General features: G+C 46.8%; 1 protein-coding gene across 6 annotated transcripts in view; it reads right to left on the bottom strand.

Annotated features, from left to right (window-relative positions):
• Positions 1 to 503: 503 nt before the first annotated feature.
• Positions 504 to 24,724, bottom strand: part of PROM1 (prominin 1) — a 134,326-nt gene continuing 110,105 nt past the window's right edge. For 4 of the 6 annotated variants that reach the window (XM_078446252.2, XM_060655382.3, XM_060655384.3 and 1 more), the window contains 13 exons: positions 20,557 to 20,680; positions 18,660 to 18,763; positions 16,975 to 17,059; positions 14,271 to 14,417; positions 13,518 to 13,589; positions 12,348 to 12,440; positions 11,700 to 11,717; positions 10,383 to 10,436; positions 8,002 to 8,082; positions 7,601 to 7,669; positions 4,435 to 4,527; positions 1,861 to 1,976; positions 504 to 938 (listed from right to left, as the gene is read on the bottom strand). In XM_078446252.2, the coding sequence (XP_078302378.2) occupies positions 884 to 938; positions 1,861 to 1,976; positions 4,435 to 4,527; positions 7,601 to 7,669; positions 8,002 to 8,082; positions 10,383 to 10,436; positions 11,700 to 11,717; positions 12,348 to 12,440; positions 13,518 to 13,589; positions 14,271 to 14,417; positions 16,975 to 17,059; positions 18,660 to 18,763; positions 20,557 to 20,680 (1,111 nt within the window). In that variant the 3' untranslated portion in view covers positions 504 to 883. The remainder of the gene's footprint in view (positions 939 to 1,860; positions 1,977 to 4,434; positions 4,528 to 7,600; positions 7,670 to 8,001; positions 8,083 to 10,382; positions 10,437 to 11,699; positions 11,718 to 12,347; positions 12,441 to 13,517; positions 13,590 to 14,270; positions 14,418 to 16,974; positions 17,060 to 18,659; positions 18,764 to 20,556; positions 20,681 to 24,724) is intronic. The other 2 variants (XM_081795496.1, XM_081795495.1) reach the window with 1 other exon arrangement.

Raw genomic sequence — 24,724 nt, forward strand, 5'->3', positions numbered from 1 at the left:
CTATCACTGCTGGATGACTGTGCTGGTCTGAATGGTGTTCCCTCCCAAATTCATATCACCTAGAACCTGCGAATGTTTGTCAATAGGTTGTTTGCAGATGTGATGAAATTAAGATGAGATCATTCTTGATTAGGATGGGCCCTGATCCAATGACTCCTTAGAAGCAGAGGAAATCGGGACACAGGCACCCAAGGAAGACTCCATGGGAAGACAGAAACAGAGACTGGAGTGAGTGTCCAAGGAATGCCGTGGATCATCTCAATCATCAGAATCTAGGAAAAAGGCATGGAACAGACTCTTGTGCAATCGCCCTTGGAGGAACCAGCTGTGCTGATGAATGCATTTTAGACTTCCGGCCTCCAGAACTGTGGGAGAAGGTACTTCTGCTGCTTTAAGCCACCCACCTTGTGTAACTTGTTACAGCAGCCTTGAGCAAATGACACAGTGACATAATCAATGTCTATAATATAGGTATGTGTTTCAATAAGAAGATTAGAGTCAGATTTCTGAAATCACTTTTATTGTTCACACACACAACTGCTATTTGCTGGATTTTGTCTAGCTACAAGTCTAGGTTCCCAAGCAATGAAATATGACACAATTCATGGCTTGTTCTGAAAACTAAACTGGAAATGAATGAATGTAATACATATTGGAACTTTCATAGAAGGCTCAGATGATTAAAGCAAAACTTCTGGAGAGAAAACAAAACAAAAACCAAAACAGCTGTGAATGCACACTTTTTACTCTTTGGCGCATCGATGAGTGTTGCATACAAAAATCACTAAACTCTGTAAACTCTGGAAGGGAAGGTTTCTTTTCCAGTATTCAGAGACGCTGTAGATCAAGAACTCGTGCCGTTGGATCTGTTTAAAAACTTTGTTCATACAGTCTGAGTGGAATGATGTCTATGAAAACCAATATTACCATTTTCCATACTGTAACAAAAATAAATACACCAAAAACACCATGTTATCTCTAAGATGAAGTATTCACATTGTGAGCTACAAAGGCGATGCAAGGGGTCATGAAAAGCACAGGAGCATTTGTTAAATCTACAAAGAGAGTAAAAAAGCTATATTCACATTCTGCTCCCTTTAAAAACCAAGCACTGAAACAGCCATTTTATATATTAATAAACCTAACCTATAAAAATATCATTAATTTAACAAGTATTCCTTCAGTGCCTTGTGTGTGCCGGCCCTGTTGTAGGGGCATCAGCACGGATTTTTATCTGGGCATATCTAACGTTGTCATGTAATTTTAAGATGCTATTAATTCCGTTTTAAAAGTCCATCACATAATAATAAAGACCTCCCCAGTCCCATCTTAGGAATATGGTTTTAAAAAAAAGAAAAGGCTTACTTTTTGACGGATACAGTTTCAGCACTATAAAATACTAAAAAGGGAGATACAATTATTGTTTTTAATTACGATCACAGCTCGACAGCTGGATCCCCCACATTTTTTTTTACCCTAATACAGACACTACCCAAGTACATTCAGGAGAGACACACATCACGAAGGAGGTGAGTGGAGTAAAACACGAAGCATAAAGGTATATACTACAGAGTCAAAGTGAAAACTAGTAAACACAGCTATAAAGTAAAGTGCCAAATCCCCAAGACAGAGGAACTGCAAACAAGAAATAAGAAGGCTGGTTAAGGACACTGAGAAGATGAAGCAAGAGGGAGAACAGTTAAAACAAGCATAAGAAAGGTACAAAGAAGACACCTGACCAGAGTGACCCCCTACTTTAAAAAAAGACCAAGTTTAATCTCATCAGAGCTCGTTCTGAAGTCAGTGCCTCTTAGAAAATGACCCCCCTCCCCCAGCCTCTGTAGAAACGTGTCTACTTACTCCTCATACACATCCTCTGAATCCATTCGACGATAGTACTTGGCCAGCTTTACAGCAAAAATGAGAGCCGGAAGTAGAAATACGGTGGCTTTTCCTATGCCGAACCAAAATAAATTCTAGGGAAAAAAAGAAAATCAGGAGGATCAGATGCCTCAAGACGGGAAAATGGAAAGCAGCGGTCGCTTTTTTTCTTTTTACCGCCATTGTTTAATGAGGTTTAATTTTGTTCATTGAAACCATTTGTAAATGCAACGGGAGTCATCTACTGTGTGAAAGGCTACACGTTGCTGCGATTCATTAAATCTCTCTGAAAACCTTGACTCGATCCTATTATATTTATTTTACAAATGAGGACCAGTGGGAGCAAGTGGGGAAGCAAGGGTTTGCATCTAAGACCCCACCAGATGGCGTCCCTTTGCTGCCTACGATAGGAGCATGGCGGGCCAGCAGGCCTGAGCTTAATCCCTTTTCTGAGTTGTCTGACGCGGCTAATTCACCTTTCTGGCGTTGTTCTGCATCAGAACCGCGGGACCGAAGCATCTTTATCCCATAACACTATTGTGTGGAGAAGGCAGGATCGGCGCTCGGCACCTGCTAGGCTCTCAACAAACATTCCATATTTAACTTAACCAAGCTTAAGGGCAGATCATAGGCTGCATTCAACCCTATTTTGTTAAAAAAGCATGTGAAGGTATTTTCAGAAGATAGTTGCCAACATTCCTAAGTCAGGCTTCACACAGAAATCTGGAGTCACGTCTTTCTTGAAAAGTCTTCAAGTTCAGTCTCATAAACTGAGCCCCCATCCCCCCAAGGCAACACCAGCGGCCGCTGAGTGGTGGTTCTTCCATCAAGAAGGTCCGCGTTTGGTTGGGGCCTGGCCACACCGCTAGCTTTTGCAGGGGTGACGCCCAACGCTGTTTAGCCTTATCCACCAATCAGAAGAGACGCAGCTGGAGACCCCGACGACACCATACACCAGCCAGTGTCTTACGCTTGGCCTGTAGAGGTTCGGGTCTATGGCCGCTGCCTTAGGGTGATGTTGTAGGTAACACCAGGACAGCCTCCCCAGCCTACCGGGAGGGAAAAGGCAGCTTGGATGTGACAGCGGCCCTCCTCCGCTGCCCTCCAACCCTCACAGCTCAGCCACTGACGTTCTGCCTTCCTCCGGACAGAGCGCACTGTCGGATGGCAGTGGCACCTCTTGACCCAGAATTTCCAGTAAATTTGTTCTCCTTTCCCCACGTGTTCTTTTATTGGTAGATTTCTGTGCATTCAAACCTCGCTTTGAGAGGCTTTAGAGCTTTATGACAACCAATCCTTTTACTGGAAGCTGCCATAATTCTTTCGGGAACAATCAAGGTATAAAAGAAACATGTTGGGCAGCCTGGGGTCCACTTTCCTGGCAAAATCAATGCCCAGAGCTCTTTCTTACTATTTAAACCACCTCGCTACAAAGCTCCAGCCTCTAGGCCTCCCTTCCACTGGTCCTCAATTACTGGGGGAAAAGCATCGATAGTTGGGTGATTTGACTGGCTGGGGGCAGGTGGTGAAGACCGAAGGCAAGGAGATCAATTCAGAATCCACCAGGTTAGGGGCACCTGTGTGGGCTCAGTCGGTTCCACGTCCGACTTCAGCTCAGGTCACAATCTCGTGGTTCATGAGTTCGAGCCCTGCGTCGGACTCTGTGCTGACAGCTCAGAGCCTGGATCCTGCTTCAGATTCTGTGTCTCCCTCTCTCTCTGCCCCTCCCCACCTCATGCTCTGTCCGTCTGTCAGTCTCTCTGTCTCTCAAAAACAAACAAACATTAAAAAAAAAAAAAAAGAATCAACCAGGTTAGCCTAGGACACACCTACAAAGCCATCAGCAGGGGTCCAAGAAGCAGCACAAAGGGATTAGGGTCTGGGGAGGAGGGAAGTGGCCAGGAAGCCAAACCTTGGGGACTGCATGGCTAGAAGAGGACAGGAGCATCTCCATTCAGGTGTCAAAGTCCGTCCAGCAGATAGATGGGCATGTGGATGTGGGACAGGGAGATGACAGACGGAGCAGTACAGATGCACTTGGACAGACAGCTGTTTGATCATCCTTCATTCATTCAACTGCCTGTGCCAGGCAATATGCCAGAGGACAGGGACACAGCAACGCACAGGCCCTCTGCTCAGGGGGTTGACGGTGTTGCAGGGGACAGGTCTTTTTGTTGTTGTTTTTTTTTGTTTATTTATTTTGAGAGTGGGGGGAGAGGCAGAAAGAGAGGGAGAGAGAGAATCTCAAGCAGGCTCCGTGCTGTAAGCACAGAGCCCGACACGGGGCTCGATCCCACGAACCGTGAGATCATGACCTGAGCCAAAATCAAGAGTCGGGTGCTTAATCGACTGAGCCACCCAGCCGCCCCTGAAGTATCCTAACACATTCATCTCAATTTTAGATTTCAGGTCTTGGATTCTACACCTGTTAACAGACCCAAGCACAGAACTATTTTATATCATAGGGTGTACTACAATCTGCAAACAAAAAATGAAGACTGATGAGTTTACTGTGTTTCCTGATCTTGAAAGATGAAATTTCACCATTCTTACCATGGGGTCGATAATGTAGCTGCACAGAAAGACGTCAACAGCAGAGTCTAAAGCGGTGGCCACGGGTTTGCAGGCTGCAATTTTGTCAGTAATCTAGGGGGTAAGAAACACGAGTGAACTTTGAGGCACACGCACAAAAATCCACAAGAATCAGACGTGCCATTTATCTTTGACCTATTTTCACCAAAAGGATCTCTACACCCTCGTTGACATGGAGCAGAATGCTGATTTCTATGGATGAGTTTGACAATGTTTAAAAGCAGGTACTTGAAAGCAAGATGCTGATTCTCTCTGCCTCTCGGTCTCTGGTTTCTACACTTGTTTTGTGGAACCATAACACCCACCCTTACCAGGCTCCTGAGAGAATGAAGTACAAGTGTCAGGTCCAGGGTCTCGGGCTGAATTTCTTACCTGATCCCTTTGAGATCTGACAAAGGATGTGGAAGAAAATGGAAAGCTAATAAATCAATAATTATATATTTTGGACCAGGGCTTGGCAAACTCTTCCTAGAAAGGGCCAAAGAGTAAATATTTTCTACCTCGCAGGACAGACCAAGACATTTCTGTCACAAGTGCTGGACTCTGAAAAAAAAATGGTGAAAGCAGCCGCAGATGATGTATAAACCAAAGGGGGTGGCTGTGTGCCAATAAAACCGTGTTTACAAAAACCAGTGCTACCTGCAGACCCCATTTTAGAAGACAGAAACTAAAATAAATAAGGAAATAAATAAATAAAATTAAAAAAAAATAAGAAGAAAATAGGGGCGCCTGGGTGGGTTAGTCGGTTGAGTGTCCGACTCTTGATTTCAGCTCAGGTCCTGATCTCAGGGTTGTGGGTCAAGCCCCACTTTGGGCTCCGTGCTGAGCGTGGAGCCTGCTTGGAATTCACTCTCTCTTTCCTTCTGCCCCTCTCCCCCCACTCACACACACTCTCTAAAATTAAAAAAAATACATTTTTTTTAGAAGACAGAAAACTATGTACTCATTAATGAGTTTAAAATAAACACGTTTACTAAATCTCAAACAGATGCTCCAATCCCATTGACTTACGATAGCTATAGTCATGCGTTTTAAAAAACTTTTGGGGTGCCTGGGTGGCTCAGTCAGTTAAGCGTCTGACTCTTGATTTCAGCTCAGGTCGTGATCGCATGGTTTCGTGGGTTCGAGCCCGGCGTTGGGCTCTGGGCTGACAGTACGAAGTCTGCTTGAGATTCTCTCCCCCTCTGTCTCTGCCCCTTCCCCACTCCTGCAGTCTCTGTCTCTCTCAGAACAAATAAACTTAAAAGAAAATCTTTAAAAAAAAAAAAAAGAACTTTTGAGTACATACAATGAGCTCGATGTTAGCTCATTTCCTTTATTGGTTGGTAAACCTTCCCTTTTTCTTCCACCACCTATACCTTCCAAGGCAATCCATGTTAACAACTTCATTTTCACCAAGCTCAACCAACCTACCTCTTTCTTCATAGGCTTTTTCACTGTCGGGTTTTTACAAAAACTGGGGTTGGAGTCATACTCTGTACGCTTTCTGCATCTTGCTTTTCTCCTTTATTTATAACCCTGTGAAAACCTCTCCTGGCCCCACAGCATAGCTCTGATCCATTTGGTACCAACAGTCACCCAATATTTCCATGGCATGGCTCTCGTGTGACTTAACCATTCCTGTCCAGATTCCCTTTGGTTTCACGGTATTTGTTTCATATTCTGGGTATGGATGTGACTAAAATGTGGTTCCTTGATCTGGTGGAGGATATGCACAGGGTCCAGTGGCCGTGGCGGCAATGACGATAATGTATCTCTTCTGCCGCTATTCACCCACGTGTGCACACGTCTCATGCCAGCACTGAGAGGACCCTGTGGTCTTCCCATCTGGTTGGTGGGAGGCGTCAGCACAGACATCAGGAAGCTGGGCCTTGAAGGAGAACCAGATACACGAGGCCCAGATGGTGGGGACTAGAGGTAGGGACTGGGGAGGGGGGTATGACACAGAGGAAATCACATGGAGAAGTGTGAACGTCTCAGAGAATCAAGCAGTGGGGTGTGGCTGGAATCCGGGGTGGGCAGCAAAGAGGGAGGAGATGGTTGGTAGTCCGGGCTCATGACCGCTTGGAGGTAGTCGAAGACTTCCTGAGTCCCCAGACTTCTCAAAGCCCGTCTTGGCTAACAGCAAGTAGCCCAAGTGACTCAGCCCAAGTTGATCAAGTAACTCAGCGGCAAGCATCTCCCCCCCACCAAACCCTGCCCCAGTGGAATAATCCTCAGATTGGGGAGCTGGCCCAGAGCCCAAGATGACAAAAGGCATTTTCCAAGACATTATGCTTCTCCACAAGCTGGCTGCTGGGAGCAACGTGCTGCCTTGAAACCACCGGAAACTTCACTCTGCTCCTCGACTTTCCTCTTCTAATGTATTCAGGGAGACCCCACTGTTGTGGACCGAATTGTGTTCCCCCAAATTCGTGTGTTAAAGCCCTACCTCCTGGTATCTCAGAATGTGACTGTATCTGGAGGTAGGGTCTTTGAAGAGGCAATTCAGTTAAAATGAGGTCATTAGGGTTGAGTCCTAATCCAATGTGACTGGCATCTTTATAAACGAAGCGGAAATTTGGGCACAGACATGCACAGAGGGCAGACCTTGTGAAGACACATGGGGAAGGTGGTTGTCTACGACCCAAGCAGAGAGGACTCTAAAGCAGAGAGACTCTAAAGGCTCTAAAGAAACCAACACTGCTGACACCTTGATGTCAGACTTCCAGCCTCCAGAATTGTGAGAAAACAAATTTCTGTAGCTCAAGACACCCCTAGTCGACTGATCCACCAACAGCATGGCAGGCTGAGCGCTGCCCCAGCCACCATTGCAAAAGAAGCTCACAGTGCACTGGGGAGACACAGTCAAGTGTGGCCAGAACTCCTACAATGGTGAGCAAGGGAGCTGAGGGACGATGTGAGGGGCACTTTCTCCCGCTCGGTGTCAGGCCCGAGAAGGGGTCCAGCGTGGACAACACGTGCTGTGTCTTACGCCACCTCCCATCATGGTCCCTGTTCGAGGCCCTTGACTTATCTCTCCTACCCAATTACTAGGATTTTAATTTTATCTCCTCCTGATTGTATCCTACAACATGGCCATCCTAACACATGGCCCTCTTGTGTTCATAAAAGAGAAACTACTTACTGAGATTTTGACCCACTGCAGATAGCGTTCAAAGTATCCTACTATCGTGTTCCCATACTTCTGACTTTCCTGGAAAGAAATCGGAGGGTAGGAAAACCGTTAAAAGGATGCTATGAGGTCACGTAGTTATGGGCACACGCCCACTTACTGGCATACATATTTTTTTTTTAATATGAAATTTCTTGCCAAATTGGTTTCCATACAACACCTAGTGCTCCTCCCAACAGGTGCCCTCCTCAATACCCCTCACCCACCCTCCGCTCCCTCCCTCTCCCCATCAACCCTCCGTTTGTTCTCAGTTTTTAAGAGTCTCTTATGGTTTGGCTCCCTCCCTCTCTAGCTTTTTTTTTTTTCCTTCCCCTCCCCCATGGCCATACATATTTTTTAAAAAGAAAACTTACTTCAACAATAACCGAGGAAATACGGGTTGTGAGGAAGTCCTGAGCGGAATCCAAAGAGGAAAGGGTATTGGTCACTTTCATCTGGAAAACACAGCAATCGACAAGTGTCACGTGACGAAGGGATTTCACTAGTTTGCCTGTCGGTGCCCGTGAGGTCAGCTCAGCCCCATCCCACGACGACCTGCTAGTCAAGAAGACGACTGAGCCGGCCCAGCCCTCTGAGGGCAGGGGGACAAGAGATGTCATACTGAACACTCACTTTGTGCCGGACACTGGGCTGGGCCCTTGATCCAAATCGCCTCCCTGAGTAAGGAGGTCCCCCTTATCCACGGTTTCCGTTACTCAGGGTCCAGAAGCAAAGATCCTCGTTCTGATAGATGGTTAGAAATGCTGATAACAGCCTAACGCTCCCTCACATGCCTACCTCATCCCCCCCCCGGTCAGGCATTTTTACCACGTCACATCCTCGCAAGAAGGGTGAGTCAGAGATTTTGAGAGTGGGACCACATTCACATAACTTCTAGTACAGTACATTCTTATAATTGTTCTATTTTATTATTGATTATTGCTGTTAACCCCTTACTGTGCCTAATTTATAAATTCAGCTGTATCGTAGCTGTGCACGCACGGGTTCAGTACTGCCCGTGGCATCCGCTGAATGTATCCCCCATGGATAGCGCGGGGGGCGGGCTCTTGTACTCACAGGCCGTAGGAAGGAATTATCAGGCCCCCTTCACAGAGGAGGTGCTGACCCTGCTTGACGTCACCAGGTTGGGGGCATAAGAGCCGGGATGTGCACCTAGTTTCTTGACACAGGTGAGAACTCCGACATGGCAGCTTGGTGCAAATTAGAAAAGGTGCCCTTTCTGTTCTGCCCGGAGACCTCAGGGCACCCAGCTTGGCCAGTGGGTCAAAGATGCATTTCCACCCCAACTCGCCCCCACACTGACCCCTCATGAAGGGCAACGCGCAGCTCACGCTGTCACCATGAACGTCCAGATGCGTGGGATGGCAAGGGACCCGCACACAGTTACCGGTCTGTCCCAGGCTCCCTTGGCCCAGGACACACATGTGTGAAATGGCAACTGTGATGAGAGGAACAGTGACGGTCCCCAAGCCGAGCAAACCTCACAGAAGAGCCTTCAGGGGAACTCAGGGTCTCCCGTGCCAACAAAGAAGCAGGCCCAGTGCTGCCCGGGGAGTGTGCTAACTACTAGCGAAGGAGCTCACGGTTCACGGGGACACGTGTCACACAGTCACACGTGGCAAGAAGCCCTGTGACCAAGGTCTGCAAAAAGACCTCAGAGAAAAGCACAAGGAGGAACGAGGAACGTGGGATTTTCGATTGTGGGCTGACATCCCCAACCTCTCATGGGCAGCCCAATCTGCTCAATAAAGAGAGGTTTCCTGAGTTGCCCGTTGGCACTGAGGGTACGAGACAAACACATCGTAGCCGTGGAGCTCGGTTTCTGTTGTGGGGGTGTCTGCAGTCTGAAGGACCCCCTGTGGTCGACTGTATTAACTGCTCCTGACTGCTGATACCTCTTGAGCTCTGGCTTCTCAGCCCAAGATGATGGGCCTGGCAGCCTCACTTGCTTTGGCTAATGGAACGTAGATGGAGCGGCCGGTTCTAAGAAGTTGCTTAAAGGGCAGCTAGTGTTTCTACCTCGAGGACATGAGGTGGCCCAGACAGGAGCTGCTCCCTCAGCCTGGGTCTCTGGGTGGGAAGGTGGGCGGACAAGCCCGCAGTCAACCCAACGGTGAGAATGAGTCTGTGGTCAAAGGCACTGGATTTTGTAGGCAGCATTAGCTCAGTGAGAGTGACCAGTGTACCTTCTGAGCTTACATTCTACACATCAACTCACGGCTTTCACCTGTGTATCTAAGTGTGCCAAGGTGAGAGGTACTTGCAGGAAGCAAATGGTAGGAAAACCCAGTTTGCATTTAAAGTGGGTGGATAACCAAGCTTTTTTAAAAAAAATTTTTTTAATCTTTATTTATTTTTGAGAGAGAGAGAGAGAGAGAGAGACAGAATCTGAAGCAATCAAGTTCCAGGCTCTGAGCCATCAGCACAGAACCCAATGCGGTGCTTGAACCCACGAACTGTGAGATCATGACCTGAGCCGAAGTCAGATGCTTAACCGACTGAGTTACCTGGGTGCCCCCCGCCCACTTTTTTTGGAAATGAAGTCCACTCACAACTGTGGGGCTTGAACTCATGACCCAGAGATCAAGAGTCATGAGTTCTACTGGCTGACCTAGCCAGGTGCCCCCAAAGGATTTTTTTTTTAACTTGAATACTTGTAAAACCATTACTTCTGAAAGGCTGTGTGTGTTTTTATAATAAGACCCCGTGGCAGAAAAGGAAAGTAAGTCCTTACCCCCAATCCGCTGCTTTTTTGTTGAAGTTCCTTGATGCTTTGGTATACAGAGCTCTGGTGAACAAGCACACATAATATTTTCCAACTTATTACATGAACATTGTGTCTCCCTCTCCCCCTCCCCCCGCAGCCAGCCATCAAATACGACTTTACTGTGCAATATAGATGCAAGTAACCATGTGAGCCACACAAACCTCTGGTGTAAGAAAAGTGGAAGAATAGCAGGATCTGTATTCTAGAACTTTGAAGGGCAGCACATCCCACACGAGGTGTCCAAGAGACCACTCGGAGTAGAGTTGGCTCAAAGTGGCAGGCGGTAATTACAAAAGTCTACCCTGACTTCCCAGAGTAGTTCCATCTGAATGGTTTAGGTCAGGAATTGGTAAAACAAAGGCCAGATAGTAAATATTTTAGGCTTTGTGGGCCACACCGTGTCCAAAGACTCAACTTTGCTCTTTTAGCGGAAAACGGCTGCAGTCATCCGTAAATAAGAGGGCATGGCTGCGTTCCAATAAAATTTTATTTACAAAAGCAAGCAACGGGCTGGATTATAGTTTTGGGGCCATAGTTTGCTAACCCTAGGTTTACATCATCGGTCACCTGTACACAGCAATTTGCCTATTTGTAGACAGATTGCCTCAGCTCTGCAAAGGCCCAGGAGGCTTGTGTCTACTTGAAGGAAAGCCGTTAAGGAGCATGGAAAAACCAGCTTAAAATGTTAACAAACTTGTGCTAGGCATAAACAAACAGAGCAGAGAATTATGATGAGTGCAGCACACATATTAAGAAAATTCAGTTTTCCTTCTGAATGCTCCAATGAGTTAGAAAGTCGGGAAGGAAGAGAGAGAGAGATTGAAGTGGTAAAAACTAGTTCTAGGAGGTTCCAAAGCTGAAGTCAAGTGGACTCGTGTGCTTCTCCAAACCTGAGCAAGCCGACTCTGTAACAGGTCTCCCACAGCAGCGTCACAATAATCCCTCCTGTTTACAGAGTCTCTCTGGGACATCAGGGCTTTCGTCTCCAGGAAGCAGGTTAACAGGAGGGCAGGAACCGTTCCCCCCATTTTCAGATGAGAAAATGGAAAATTCTAAGACTTTGGGGAGGTAGAAGCAGGGTCTGAAATCAGTTCCGCCTGAGTGCAGAGCCTGTGTTCTCTCTCTGCTACAAACTGCCTTTCCGGCATTTGGGAAAGAAGCCAGAAGGCAGCCCGAAGCAAAAGAAAGGGGAAGTCACAACAGAGGCTACGAGAGAGGAGACAGGGAACGCGGCCCATCGGATCAGTGAACGGAGCTAAATGAGGCAGGGGGAAAAGGACTTACCCTTGCCTTCCCATATTTCTTGGCAGGGTGTGGAGAAAAAGAATTTGAAAGTAAGTGCGAGGGAGTCCAGAACACAGACGTCATCACCCCAGCCAGGTGCCTGGCTTCGGGGGCCTATCGAGCCGCAGGGAACCAGAGCATAGTGTGTGGGGCAAGCACGGGGTTAACCTACCTGGTCACACCCAAGTGGAAAAGGCAAGGAGATAAAGCACAAAAGGAGTGGGTGGTAACATTGAAAATCTGTCTTGTTTAAAGCCCTGCTACTTTCATCTATTGATTTATTGATTTTTAAAAGTTATTTATTTATTTTGAGAGAGAGAGAGAGAGAGAGAGAGGAAGTGGGAAGAAGGGCAGACAGAGAAGAGAGAGAATCCCAAGCAGGCTCCGTGCTGCCAGCGCAGAGCCTGATGCCGGGCTTGAACCCACGAACCATGAGATCCTGACCTGAGCTGAAACTGAGTCGGACGTTCAACCGACCGAGCCACCCAGCCGCACCAACTATCATTAATTTTTAATTTCTTAGCCTGAGGCCAACTGGATTTGACCCCCGCGTGAGGTGCAGATGCTTCGTTAGGCTACATGAAAGCCAACTAATGACACGGGATTTGCTCGGGTCACAGGGAAATGCCAGAGGTTGTCGAGCGTTACCATTGACTGTTCCAAAGGGATGACTTCGCTACGGTGAATCGTCCTAATTGTCTGTGCATTGTTTTTCAGGGACTGTTTCAGACTTCCGTGGGGCTGCAAAGAGAAGAAAAGAAACAAAGGTCAACACCACCTTTCCAGACTTTGGAGCGCTCTCTGTAACCACAGGGGCTCGGGGCAAGGTAGCTGTGACTGGCGTGCAGCCCTCCTTGTATGCTGTGGGCGTGGGGCCCACCGGACGTGGGGCAGTGCCAGGACACCCTATTTCAAGGTCACAGGACTGTGAACTCTCAGTGGCCACCAAACCCATCAGCCTGTCCTGAGTGCCTGAGGCTGTGCTCTCTTTCTCACCTCTGCGTAATACAGCCACTAGAAAGCCACTTCACAGCAGCGATAGCCCTGTCTCGCAGATGAGAACAGCAAGGCTCAACTGAGCAATTTTTCATTTGACCCACACTTAAAAAGTGTTTAATATATTATCGCGTGACCTATTAATGGGCTCATTAATACATTAATGAGCAACTTTATTGCTTCCGTTTTACAGATGAGGAAACTAAGGCACGGAGGAGGAAACATCTTGTCCAAGTTCCCATAAATAGGAAGTGGCTGGGCCAGGATTTAAATCCCAGTCTTCCTCCTGAGCCCAGGTTCCTCATGGCCATGCTCTGCTGCTCCGTTCATGATAGCCATTTAGTCACTGGCCAGCAGGGGAAGTGAGGAAGGGAAGCTTACGGGGCTTGGGTGGCGTCTTTGCCTTCCGTTATCCACCTGTCACTGGCGATGCAAAGCACCAAATGGAAATCCCCCTCCCGTGTCCTCAGTTTCCATTCCCTACACTGCAAGAAAAATGGCACGCATGCGTGCACTTGCACACGTGTTTGGTGGCAGAGGGGTTGATGGGGTGAAAACAGAGCTGGTGCTAAACAGTGAGGGCACCCGCGCCGCCAGCAGAGGTCGGGAGCAGGCGCGGGCACCCTGACGCCACCCTGGAAACGTCCACGTGCTCACAGACTTCCGGGCCCCACGGCAATGGCTGCTGGTGGGAAGTCTTGACGTGCACACGAGACACATCTTTAACCAAAGCTTACTTGTGGTGTATGGGAGCGAAGAATAGTACTGACATTTGACACCTGTAGTGAATACAGCATTTAAAACGGGACTGTTCGAACTCACCAGATGGTTGGCTTTTACTTCTAGATCATCTGCAAAGGATAAAAGGTTCGCTTTGGTGGGGGCTTTACTCAGCTGCAAAAGAGGGGAAAAGAACTGTGTCATCAACGTGGGATTTTTAAGCCTTAACGGTATCTGATAGACAACATAGTGAACCATCGTCCATGGCCATAAAGGCTGGAAACTCTTACTCAGGCAACTCTGGCTACATTCTTATTGATACATATAAAACCAGATTATTTTTATCCAACCACATCCAGCCATAAGAAGAAATCAAGTGCTGATCCGTGCTATAATGGGGATGGATCTCAAAAACTTTAGGCTACGTGAAAGGGGGCCTTTTAAGGCCATCAGACACAAAAGGTCACATGCCTTAGGATTCCATTCAGATTCCATTCAAATGAAATATTCAGAATAGGTAAATAGATGGGTGGTTACCAGGGCTGGGGGGTGGGGGCCTGTGGAATGGGAAACGATTGTGTAATGGGAATGGGGCTTTCTTTTGAAGTGACGGAGATGTTTTGGAGCTGGATAGAAATGATAGCTGTGTAGCATTGTGATTATACTACATACTAATGAATTATTCACCTTAAAAGAGTTCATTTGTGTTATATAAATTTCACCTCAGCTTAAAAAAAAAACCGCCCAAGTTAAAAACAAACAAACAAAAGAAAAACAGAAAAACAAAACAAAACCAACCCACGGGTATCTGCTGTGATTTTCCCCAAAAGATCAAGCATGAACTCATGGTCTCACCTCAGCCAAGTAGATGTTATAATTTATGGCGTCTATTCCTGAAAAGCTGAAATCCATAAGGTTTTTTCTTCCTGCTTCATCCAGCAGAACGATATTGTCAATATTTACTTTCATATTTTGAAAGTCATTGCTTATGTTTCCAGCATGCTGCATGATAAAAAGAAAAGTTATAAATAAGTCCATTCTTCAAGATAGTCACACACTTAGAGCTTTAAAAGAGCAGTAAAGTGACAAGGGACAAAATACACAGACATGCCCCTGACTGACATTTCTTCCCGGTAACCTTCTCTTCCCTTCCACCCCTTCCCCGCTTCCCCGGCTCCTTCCTTATGCCCCACGCCACACACTATGTGAGGAGGTCGGAGGCAAAGCAAAATAGTATTCCATCTGCACCCTCAAAGTCCTCAAAGGGAGAGGCAGTGTCATAATAAAGCCACATGAACTGCATCAGGACACCAGGCGCAGGAGACAGTCCTCAAAGGTAGGGGACTGGAGAGGACACCAGAGAAGAGGTGGCTTCTGAATGAGCCTTGGCAAATACAGATGCTGAAAGGGGCCAGGCAGGCTGCATCCCGGGGGAAGGAGGCAGCACACACTGGACTTGGGTGGTGGGGGACACTTGAGATCATGGGGACACGGTTGATGACTTGGGGTTGTCCTAAGCGGCAGTCAGTAGTTTCAGGCAGCGTGTAGTGCCTGAGCGTCCCTAGTGCTCTGTCTCTGGTCCACAGAGAAAATGAAACATGGCATGATGTCAGATGAGTAGAGGGTATCTAGTTAGGACTAGATATTTTATTTATGTATACATGCAAGGAATATTTAAGAAGGATAATCAATACAATAGAAAATACAATGCAATACAAAATTTTGTATCCAGCTTTTTTTTCTTTTTATTATATATAGAGAGAGCACAAGTGGGGGAGAGGGGCAAAGAGAGGGAGAGGGAGAGAGAAAGAGAGAGAATATCTTAAATTTTTTTTTTAATGTTTATTTTTGAGAGAGAGAGAGAGAGAGAGAGAGAGAGAAAGAGTGCGAGCAGGGTAGGGGCAGAGAGAGGGAGACAGAATCCGAAGCAGGATCCAGGCTCTGAGCTGTCAGCACAGAGCCCGACACAGGGCTCGAATTCACGAGCTGTGAGATCATGACCTGAGCCGAAGTCAGATGCTCAGCTGACTGAGCCACCCAGGTGCCCCGAGAGACAGAGAATATCTTAAGCAGACATCATGCTTAGCACAGAGCCTGACTCCGGGCTCCATCCCATGACCCTGGGATCATGACCTGAGCCGATATCAAGAGCCAGATGCTCAACCACTGAGCCACCCAGGTGCCCCTGTATTCAGCTTTTAATGAACCTCTTCATATCTGAAAACTGCCAGGCCATCATGGTTTCATGGTGCTTCTGGAAGCCTTCTGTGATGCCTCAGTGGCAAGCTGTGGGGTTTGGGGAATCACCTCTTTCCTCGGTATCTCTTGGCATCTGCTTCCATTTGGAAGCCCAGAAGAAAGAAGTCTCCTTAAGTTCTTTCCTACAAGAAGGCCAGAAGGCCTCCAGATGTGGGGAGGTGGACAGTGCAGGCTGAAGGCACCCTAGGCCTGGGCAGCCGAAACTCTCTTGCTCTTTCTTCTGTCAAGTGTGCTGTGGAGTGGCCTCTCCTCAGAGTCTTAAGGCTCAAGACTAGAGTGTGGGCTTGGGCAAAGGAGAAGAGGAAATCATTCCACCCTGTCTGCTTCCATCATTGTGGCCATGCTGTCTTGCTGAGGGCCAGCAGACCTCAGCAGAGTCCACATGGAGTCCGGGGGCCACAGCCATGAGTCACGAGGGGCCACGACTGTGTGGACCAGAGTTCTCGGTGCCTCGTTCCCTCTTCAGGGACCCGGCAGAAGAGGCTGGCCAGTGTTGGAACGCCAATGTCCCCTGGGTGTGTCCCTCTAGGAGCAGCGACACACAGCAATATAAAATCTTCTTATGTAGTGTCCACAGCAAGACCCCTCTTGAACATTGTGTGGTCTACTAGAGAAACTCATACGTCCATAAAGACAACTGGTTGGGGGTGACGAAAATGTTTTGGAATTTGACAGATGTGAGGTTTGCACGACCTTGTGAGTGTACTAAATGTCACTTTCAAATGAATTTTGGGGAATCTGGGTGGCTCAGTTGGCTAAGTGTCGGACTCTTGGGTTTGGCTCAGGTCATGATCTCATGGTTCGTGGCTCGAGCCCCACGTCAGGCTCTGCACTGACAGTGTGGAGCCTGCTTGGAATTCGCTCTCTCCTCTCCCTCTGCCCCCACCTCCCATTCGCACTGTATCTCTCTCTCTCAAAATAAATAAACATTAAAAAAAAAAGAAAATGGTGAATTTTATCTTATATGAATTTTATCTCCATAAAAAAAAATGAAAGGGGCCTCCAGGTGGCTCAGTAAGTTGACCATTCGACTTCAGCTCAGGTCATGATCTCAGGGTCCGTGGGTGTGAGCCCCGTGCATCAGGCTCTGTGCTGACAGCTCAGAGCCTGGAGCTTCCTTCGGATTCTGTGTCTCCCCTTCTCTCTGCCCCTCCCCCACTCATGCTCTGTCTTTGTCTCTCTCCTTCTTTCAAAAACAAACATTAAAAAAAACTTTAAAAAAGTATTTCTGAAGAAAATGAAAGATAACTGGATTTACTAAAGAAATATGTCAATTTCATGATTGGGTCCAAGTCCTTACCTCTTGAATATTGAGATGTTCACTGATATTATAGCTATTCTCTAGCTTAAGTGTGGCATAAATGCCTTTATTTTCTTTGCAATCACTGCGGGAATAAACAGAGAAATCATGATCTAGAAAGGTAGCTGTGGCTGCCTCTGTCCACTGCTAAGGATGGAGAGAAAGGTTCACGGTTTATCTTTGATTTCAATCTGTGAGCAGAGAAGGAGCTTCTAAGCGCCGACGTGGGAGGAGGTCACCAGTGGATCCCCCCGGAGCCTCCCATTCCTGACTTCGTTCCCTACTTCGCTAAATGTCCCATCTTTGGAACAGATACAATAAAACTGGTAAATCAGCCTTCTGTCTGTCTCCTTCGTGCCTTTGGAAAAAGCCATGAGTGATAACAAGTTCACAGATTGGGAAGACATCAGTTCTCATAAAAAACAAACAGCAAAGAGCAACACCTGCTAGAAAGAGGTGTGTTACAAAGCATATTCATGGGGTTTAGGATAAGTTTCAATCAAACCCCTGCCAGACCATCTGCCTCCATATTTTCACGGTTGAGCGTCACTCTCTTAACATATGGTTGGATGTATATTCTAATGGCAGGATGGAGACAGGGAAGGGGGCCACAAATACCCAGATGGTGAGGACACCTAGCTTGACCTCACCTCTCTGTGCTCCTCTAACATGTGCAAAATGCCTCCTCGACTGAACTAAGAAGGGCGGCCTTATCCGATGCATATCCCTGTTGCTGACACAGCCACTTCCTGGGAGTGCCTCTTTCATGTTCAGCAGCCAGAGCCCTCTAGCCGAGGGATGCCTGGGAGACGCAACTTTCCCACATCCCTAGGAGATGTGATACTCCTCTCCAGGGAACCCCGAGTAGGCTGGTGGTGTTGGAACAGAAAGCTTAATACACGAACCAGCAGAGGTAAGACTCTGTAGGAGCCAGAGTCACAAAGAGCTGGCAGGCCAGGCCAAGAAGCTTGGCTTTGTCCTTTCAGCCCAGGGATGGTTCAATGGTGCGTAGAATCCCCGATCGCTTGATAATGTCCGCCTGCATGTTGCAGAGAAGGATTCTGAGACTCTCCGGGCTATGGACAAGACCACAGCTGACTACCGATGTCTACCACGAGGGTCAGGTGCAATGGGTGGGCACGTGAGCTACTCATTTGCTATCTCTGCTAGAGGAGCTGGGGAGCCTTTGAACCTTATTGAACAGAGAGGATGTGAAACTGCCCAAGATCACCAAGGCCTGCTCCCTGGTGGCAGAGTCAAGACTGGAGCCCAGGCAGCCTGACCGCAGAGCCTGGCCCTTCAGCTGCTTCACGATCAGCATGTCTGAGATTTGGACCCATTGCTGTTCTTGTTATACATGGTATTCACTTGGGGCAGGGTGATTTCTGTACAGGAGTTTTCAGAGGGTCTCATCAATGCATCTTAGGGTCACCTTAAGCAGTGAGGTCTAGTGCCTACTGGACAAAGGGACTTTGAGACATCACCACACCGAAGTCTAGCAGGTTTTCGGGGGAAGGATTCTCTTTCTGGTCTTATTTCTACTCTCTTTGCCAAGACTAAAGAACAGCTTAATTCTGAAGCTGGAAAGTCTTATCGAGTCTTATCAAAGACACTTTGAAAGTAAAATTCTCATTCTGGAACAGCAACATTTCGGTAGCAAAAAATGCATAATGCATAATGTATACCTGTAAACTTGTTCAAAAGTGAGATTAATATCTGGTTTGTTAAATACCATGCCAGAGAGATAGTGTTTCCAATTCTCATTTAGTAAATACGGCGTGTCCAAAACCTAGAACAAGTTAAAAAAAGACTCTTATTTTTTTAAAAAAGATACTTTTACACTAATATACATGCATATAATAAAATATTCTGTTAAACATATTTCAGGGATTTTTCAGATCATGGTTTTCCTCATTGATTTCCAACTTAAAACCAGAAAATAAGACTATGATTGGAAAAAACTGACTGACCACTGGGTAACATCAATAAGAATGACTCAAATTGCTTTTTTTTTTTTTTTTTTTTTTTTTGGAGAGCACTTCTCTTAGTAAGACAAACTCATAAGAAATTGTCAAAGAATAGACAACTTGATTCAAAATAGCTAATAGAAAGCCATAAAGCAGCTGGCCCACCTTTTCACTACTACTTCTCTGTAGATAAAATGAATTAAAACTTTCATACTCTCTCATTTCATATCATATATTTAAGATGGCTAACATATGTAATGTAATATGTTATATATAATAAGATGGGCTCATTAGTGCATGATCACGTACGTGCTTGAGGAACGTAAAGGGTGTCAAAATATCCCTTATTTTTAAAGAAGTTCTTTTCAGCAATTTAATATGGCATGGAAGATAATAAAGTCTGGCTTGATGTATCACTATAATTTTTCATTAAGAGGCCAAATGGACAAAATTTGACAAATTGACACTCTCAACTTAATTTTCTTCAACCAGCTGAATAAATAGAACACCATGACAACTTGTTACCTTAGTATCCACTCACCAGATTTCATAACAGATTTGAGGCAAAAAAATATATATGCAATAAAACAAGAAAACAGAAATATATCTTAAAAATTATTTTTAAATGTTTCTTTTTGAGAGACAGCGGGAGCAGGGGAGGGGCAGAGAGGGAGAGAGGAAGACACAGAATCCAAAGCAGGCTCCAGGCTCTGAGCTGTCAGCACAGAGCCTGATGCAGGGCTTGAACTCATGACCCATGAGCTGAAGTCGGATGCTAAACCGACTGAGCCACCCAGGCGCCCCAAAGAGAAATATATCTTAAAAAACAGCATCTAGAGAAAAGCACTGAAAAGCCAGAGTGACAAGACCCAAACAAGGGCCAAAATTTCCTCATTAATTAGTGAAGCTGAACAGAGAACAGGTCCCTAGAGTCCATAAGACTTGGTTTCAGAGGGAGAAAGTGAAGCCTGAATTCATTTCCCAACAGCCTCGTCAGACGTCTACCAGGGGCAACACTAGGCCACAAGGTGTGGAATTTTTTGGTGTCTTTCACTACAAACTTAGGGCCTCAAAACCATCTGTGTGGGCAACTGTCATTTGAGAAACTCTTTAAAATGTCAGAAACCTCCTGGGGTACCCCAGCTTGGGAATTTTCTCCTCCAGCTTATTACAAACCACATTGATGAAGAGGCCTTAACTCCTGGTGCTGATTTCACCTGACAGTTGACAAATAATACCACCATGGGGGTGCCTGGGTGGCTCAACTTCGGCTCAGGTCATGATCTGGCCATTCCTGAGTTCGAGCCCCGCGTCGGGCTCTGTGCTGACAGCTCAGAGCCTGGAGCCTGTTTCAGATTCTGTGTCTCCCTCTCTCTGCTCCTCCCCCACTCACGCTCTGTCTGTCTCTCTCTCAAAAATAAATAAACATTAAAAAACATTTAAAAAAGAAAGAAAATACCACCATATATATATATTTTTTGCTCTGACAAAGTGAAGGGATCTTAACTTACTGAATGAAAACCAAACTGCTCATCTTTTTTTGCACCCACAAGATATGGGGAAATCAAAGTTTCTAGTCAAGCCTTTCCATAACAGACCTTGAAAGCATACGTACCTGGAATAACTTCCTGTTTTGGTAAGGCTCACAGAGCAGTTTTTCCACGTTTGCACCAACGACAAAAGTGAGAACCACGATGGTCATCAATATCCAACAAATCAGGAAGCTGACTCCAGCCCCACTGGAAAAAAAGGAAAAACAGACATAAAATTAAGAGTTCTACGGTAGATTATTCAATATTTGGGGATGTCTGGCGCTCAGTCGGTAGAGCATGTGACTCTTGATCTCAGGATCGTGAGTTCGAGCTCCACGTTGGGTGTAGAGATTACTTAAAAAAAAAAAACCAAAACTACACTTCCCATATTACCTACCAGTACTTACTAATTCTATGTATGCAACGTAGGAAATGGACCTAGAGTGTTCGCTTTGTACAGGTTAAGTGAGCCGATTGGCTCAGGAGTGGAGACAGCAGTAAGCACTGTTGACTCTTCGGTCCCAGGCATATAGTGAGGGAGTCCTTCGACTTACGTCTCTGGTCTCCCTGCAGCCCAGTACTTTGGTGCAGACACAGCCTCCGGGGTCGCTTGAGTGAACCTAGCCTTCCACAGGGCACACAGTGAGTGGGGAGGTTCTGAGGCAGGAGAGGTACCACTGGGAGTCCGAAGGGGGCCAGCCTGGTTCGGGGAAGGAGGGCCGTGAGTGGCACGGCTACAGCTCGAGAGGCAGGCCGGGGTGCACGAGAGGGGGTCTGGCTGGTCCAGTAAGGGGAGGCTGCTGAGGGCCTTGACGCACAGGAGGAACACAGCCCAGTTTCTCTCTGAGGAAGAACACTCTAGGCAGAGCCCGAGGATGGGATGGAAAGATGCCCACGTGGACGGGGCTACGGCTGATGAGGCTGTCATCCTGGGGTGGTGGCCCGACGTGGCCGGAGGCAGTGGTGAGAAGTCAGCAGACGGAAAAGACACGGGATGTGCTGAGGATGCTGCACGGGAGGAGGAGGCAAGGAGGGGCCGAGGGTGAAGCCAGAGCTTGTCAGCAGGGAAAGGAGACACTGGGTGCTGAGGAAGGGAAGAGAAGGCGGGATCTGGTCCTGCTGCCGGGAGACGTGGCGGTGGGGACGCTGCGGGCAGCCAGCTGCGTCTGGAGCACACGTAGCTGGGCTGTGGGCCTTCATGAGGCAATCGGCTGCTTAGAAGTGACCACTGGTCCCGGGAGCTGAGACTGGAGAGAGAAGCAGCCCGGGGCCGGGCCTGGGGACTTCGCCATTTGAGGAGCAGGTGGCAGAAGGGCAGCCAGAGGATGAGACCGCTAGGAAGACTCATAAAGTAGGAAGGAAACCAGTAGCGCTGCTGATGGGGAAATAAAGGCGTGTCTGCAGGAAGAGGGGGCGGGAAGCCGTCCCAAACAGGGCACATTCCAGGGGATCTGAAGCCAGTCCAATGGCTGGAGGCAAAGAGGCTGCTGCTGACCTGAGGGAAGGGGCGTGGCCTTGCCCAGGACGCGGAGGTGAGGAAACAGGCAGCAAGCATCATTACTTTTGATGTCTGTGAAGGGAAGGAGTGGTGTTGGGAGAGGTTTTCGGTTTTCATGGTGAAAGAGAGGAGAGAAGAGAACACGGTTAAGCGTTGAGAAGCAAGTCTGGGAGAGGAGAAGAGATTGAGGACACAGGAGAGGGAAGGGCTCATCCATGACACCCTTGGGCTGTGCGCAGGGATTGAGATTGGGAAAGGAAGGTGGGATGGGCCCAGAAGAGAGGGATTGCTCTGCACTTGACCCTGCACACGTGTGAATGCAGGTGCACTGGAGTTTTGGTGATGGGAAGTTGTATGATGGCTTTTATTTCCTTTGTGAAGAAGGAGGTAGAGTCAGCTGCTAAGTGAAGGAGGAATAAGGAGAATGGATGTATCAGTGTGGAAAAAGCCATTGCTGAGCAGAGGAAGGAGGGAAGGAGGGAGGGAGGAAGGAAGGAAGGAAGGAAGGAAGGAAGGAAGGAAGGAAGGAAGAAAGGGAAGGAAGGAAGGAAGAAACTTTTAGGGCTGTGAAGGATCCATGTGAGGTGGGGAATCATAATTTTGTAGGGATACCAATGTGCCCACTGCATGACTTCTCTCTAGAGTGCTCAGTTACTCTGGTGTAGACACAGACAGAGCAAACTCTTGAATCAGTCTAGGTGGAGTAGCCAGATCATCACTGATGATTGCACCATCACTGGTGCAAACAGGAAGGACCCTCCGAAGTGTGTACTAGGCTGATGTACTTAGTAACAGTGGCATCCCTTCCTAAGGGCATGATTCTGCCCAGTGGACACCATTAAGGAACAATTTCGAATATTTGCCTGGTTTGGCTGAAATAAATAACAAGATGTGCCCACTGGAGGGGCGTCTGTCACCCTGAACTTCTCTGACCTAAAAGGCTTTTGAGCGTGAAGAAGGGGAACACGTGGGAAGCATATGTTAGTCACCATGGTTTGAACCGTGTGCATGAGCATGTGTGTATATTAGAGTTATAAAAAAAATTGGAAACCTTTGATAGAGCATTTCAAAACAACACTGCTAATCTTAAAGAGCTTATATCCAGCCTTTATTTCTTGAATATGCCTATATCTAGACAAGGAACGCAGCACTGCCAGAGGCCTGTTTTTGTAAGGTCACTCAGATAAGAATGGCCAAAGTGTGTTGAAAGTGTTGCAAAGAAGGAAAAGGAGAAGAAGTAAAATAAGAACAAGAAAAACAACGTGCGACAAAGACCATATGTGGCCGGCCGAAGTGAACGTATCTATTATCCGGACCTTTACAGAAACATGTGCTGACTCTCGCCCGATCTACACAGCTGTGAGGAACATAGGCGATAGTCTTGTGAGCCCTTGTTGAACATCTTAGGGACTTTGGTCAACAATCCAGGGTAGCCAACCTAGTTACATTTCACTGGCCACAGGAATGTCCCACTCCTTGGTGGCTGATGTTTGTGTCATTTCCAATGTCTCACTATTATAACTAAAGCTGCAAAAACATTTCTCTGCTTGTGATACTTTGTCCATAGTTGGGTCCTACTTCCTTAAAACTGATCCCCTAAAATGGAATGACTTGGCCAAGGAGATTACTGTCTCTTTATGGCCCCTGCTACAGCATGACAAAATGCTTTCTGAAATATTTGTAACCACTGAACGGCCACTGGTCATGTAAGGGCACCCATTTTGTGACCCCATGGCTATACTGGGTATTAATCTTTCTTCAAAGCTCTGGGTAATTGGAGCATAGTTTTCAAGAACTAAAACTAGAAGTTTCAGAGTGGGCTTCAGTACAAGACTGTTTTCTTGCTGCCTTGTTTAGGTGTCCTTACCTCCAGGGAAACCTTCTATGTCCCCCTGAGACAGATGTACATTCCTCGCTGTATCCTCTTTGGCCCCCAAAATGCTCCCTGGACCCTCAGAAGACACAGGATCAGAGCAGAGCCAGGGCTCTCTGTCTTTCCTCCCCCTAGACCTTCTGGTAGGATCCCCTGGGAGATAAGGATTCTTGCTTGGTTTCTGAACAGACCACACTCTTCAACGTTAACGTCAACGGATGGTGTTACTGTTTTTAAGAGCAGGTGGTGTTGTGGTTGCAGCTGAACAAAATATACTTTCTTGTTTCTACAAGTAAATAAATGATTTTTAAGAAATTAAAGTCTTCTAATGAGTTGTATCATGCTTTCCCCTTTACAACTCTCGAGTTGTTTACCAGATGTCTCAAGAGATGGAAGCTCCTGCCAAGCAAGATTTCCATGTTGAGCCATGGGTGGCAACAGTACAGACCCCACAGCCACCAGTTTGTTTCCTATCAGGTGATAAATCCCCTTGTTCCCAAGCCACATGCTTGCATGTGACTTTGTCTCTTCGGAGATTCCTTCCTCTGCAGAGGTGAAAATTATATCCAAACTGAAGTAATTTTAGCCTCCATCAAATTGCTCATGACTCCCCTGTTTCCGTTTTCTTTGAAACTGGACAGCACATATTTTGGTTTTGTCCCTTAAAAATGTTCAAATAAAATGTTATGAAAAGTGCACATTTTCAGAACAATTTAAGCCCTCCCATCAAGCAGTTAAAAAGATGTGATCTATAGAACCACAATCAAAACACTGACAAAACAGCCAAGTCCCAGGATTAGTAAATCCTGAACATTTAACTCATTTTCTATCTGTAGCTGCATACATTTAAACCAAAAGGAGGGGCAATATACTCTTCCTT

This window comes from Panthera onca, chromosome B1 (assembly GCF_046562875.1).
Source record: "Panthera onca isolate mPanOnc1 chromosome B1, mPanOnc1 haplotype 2, whole genome shotgun sequence".
In the NCBI taxonomy this organism is placed as follows: domain Eukaryota; kingdom Metazoa; phylum Chordata; class Mammalia; order Carnivora; family Felidae; genus Panthera; species Panthera onca.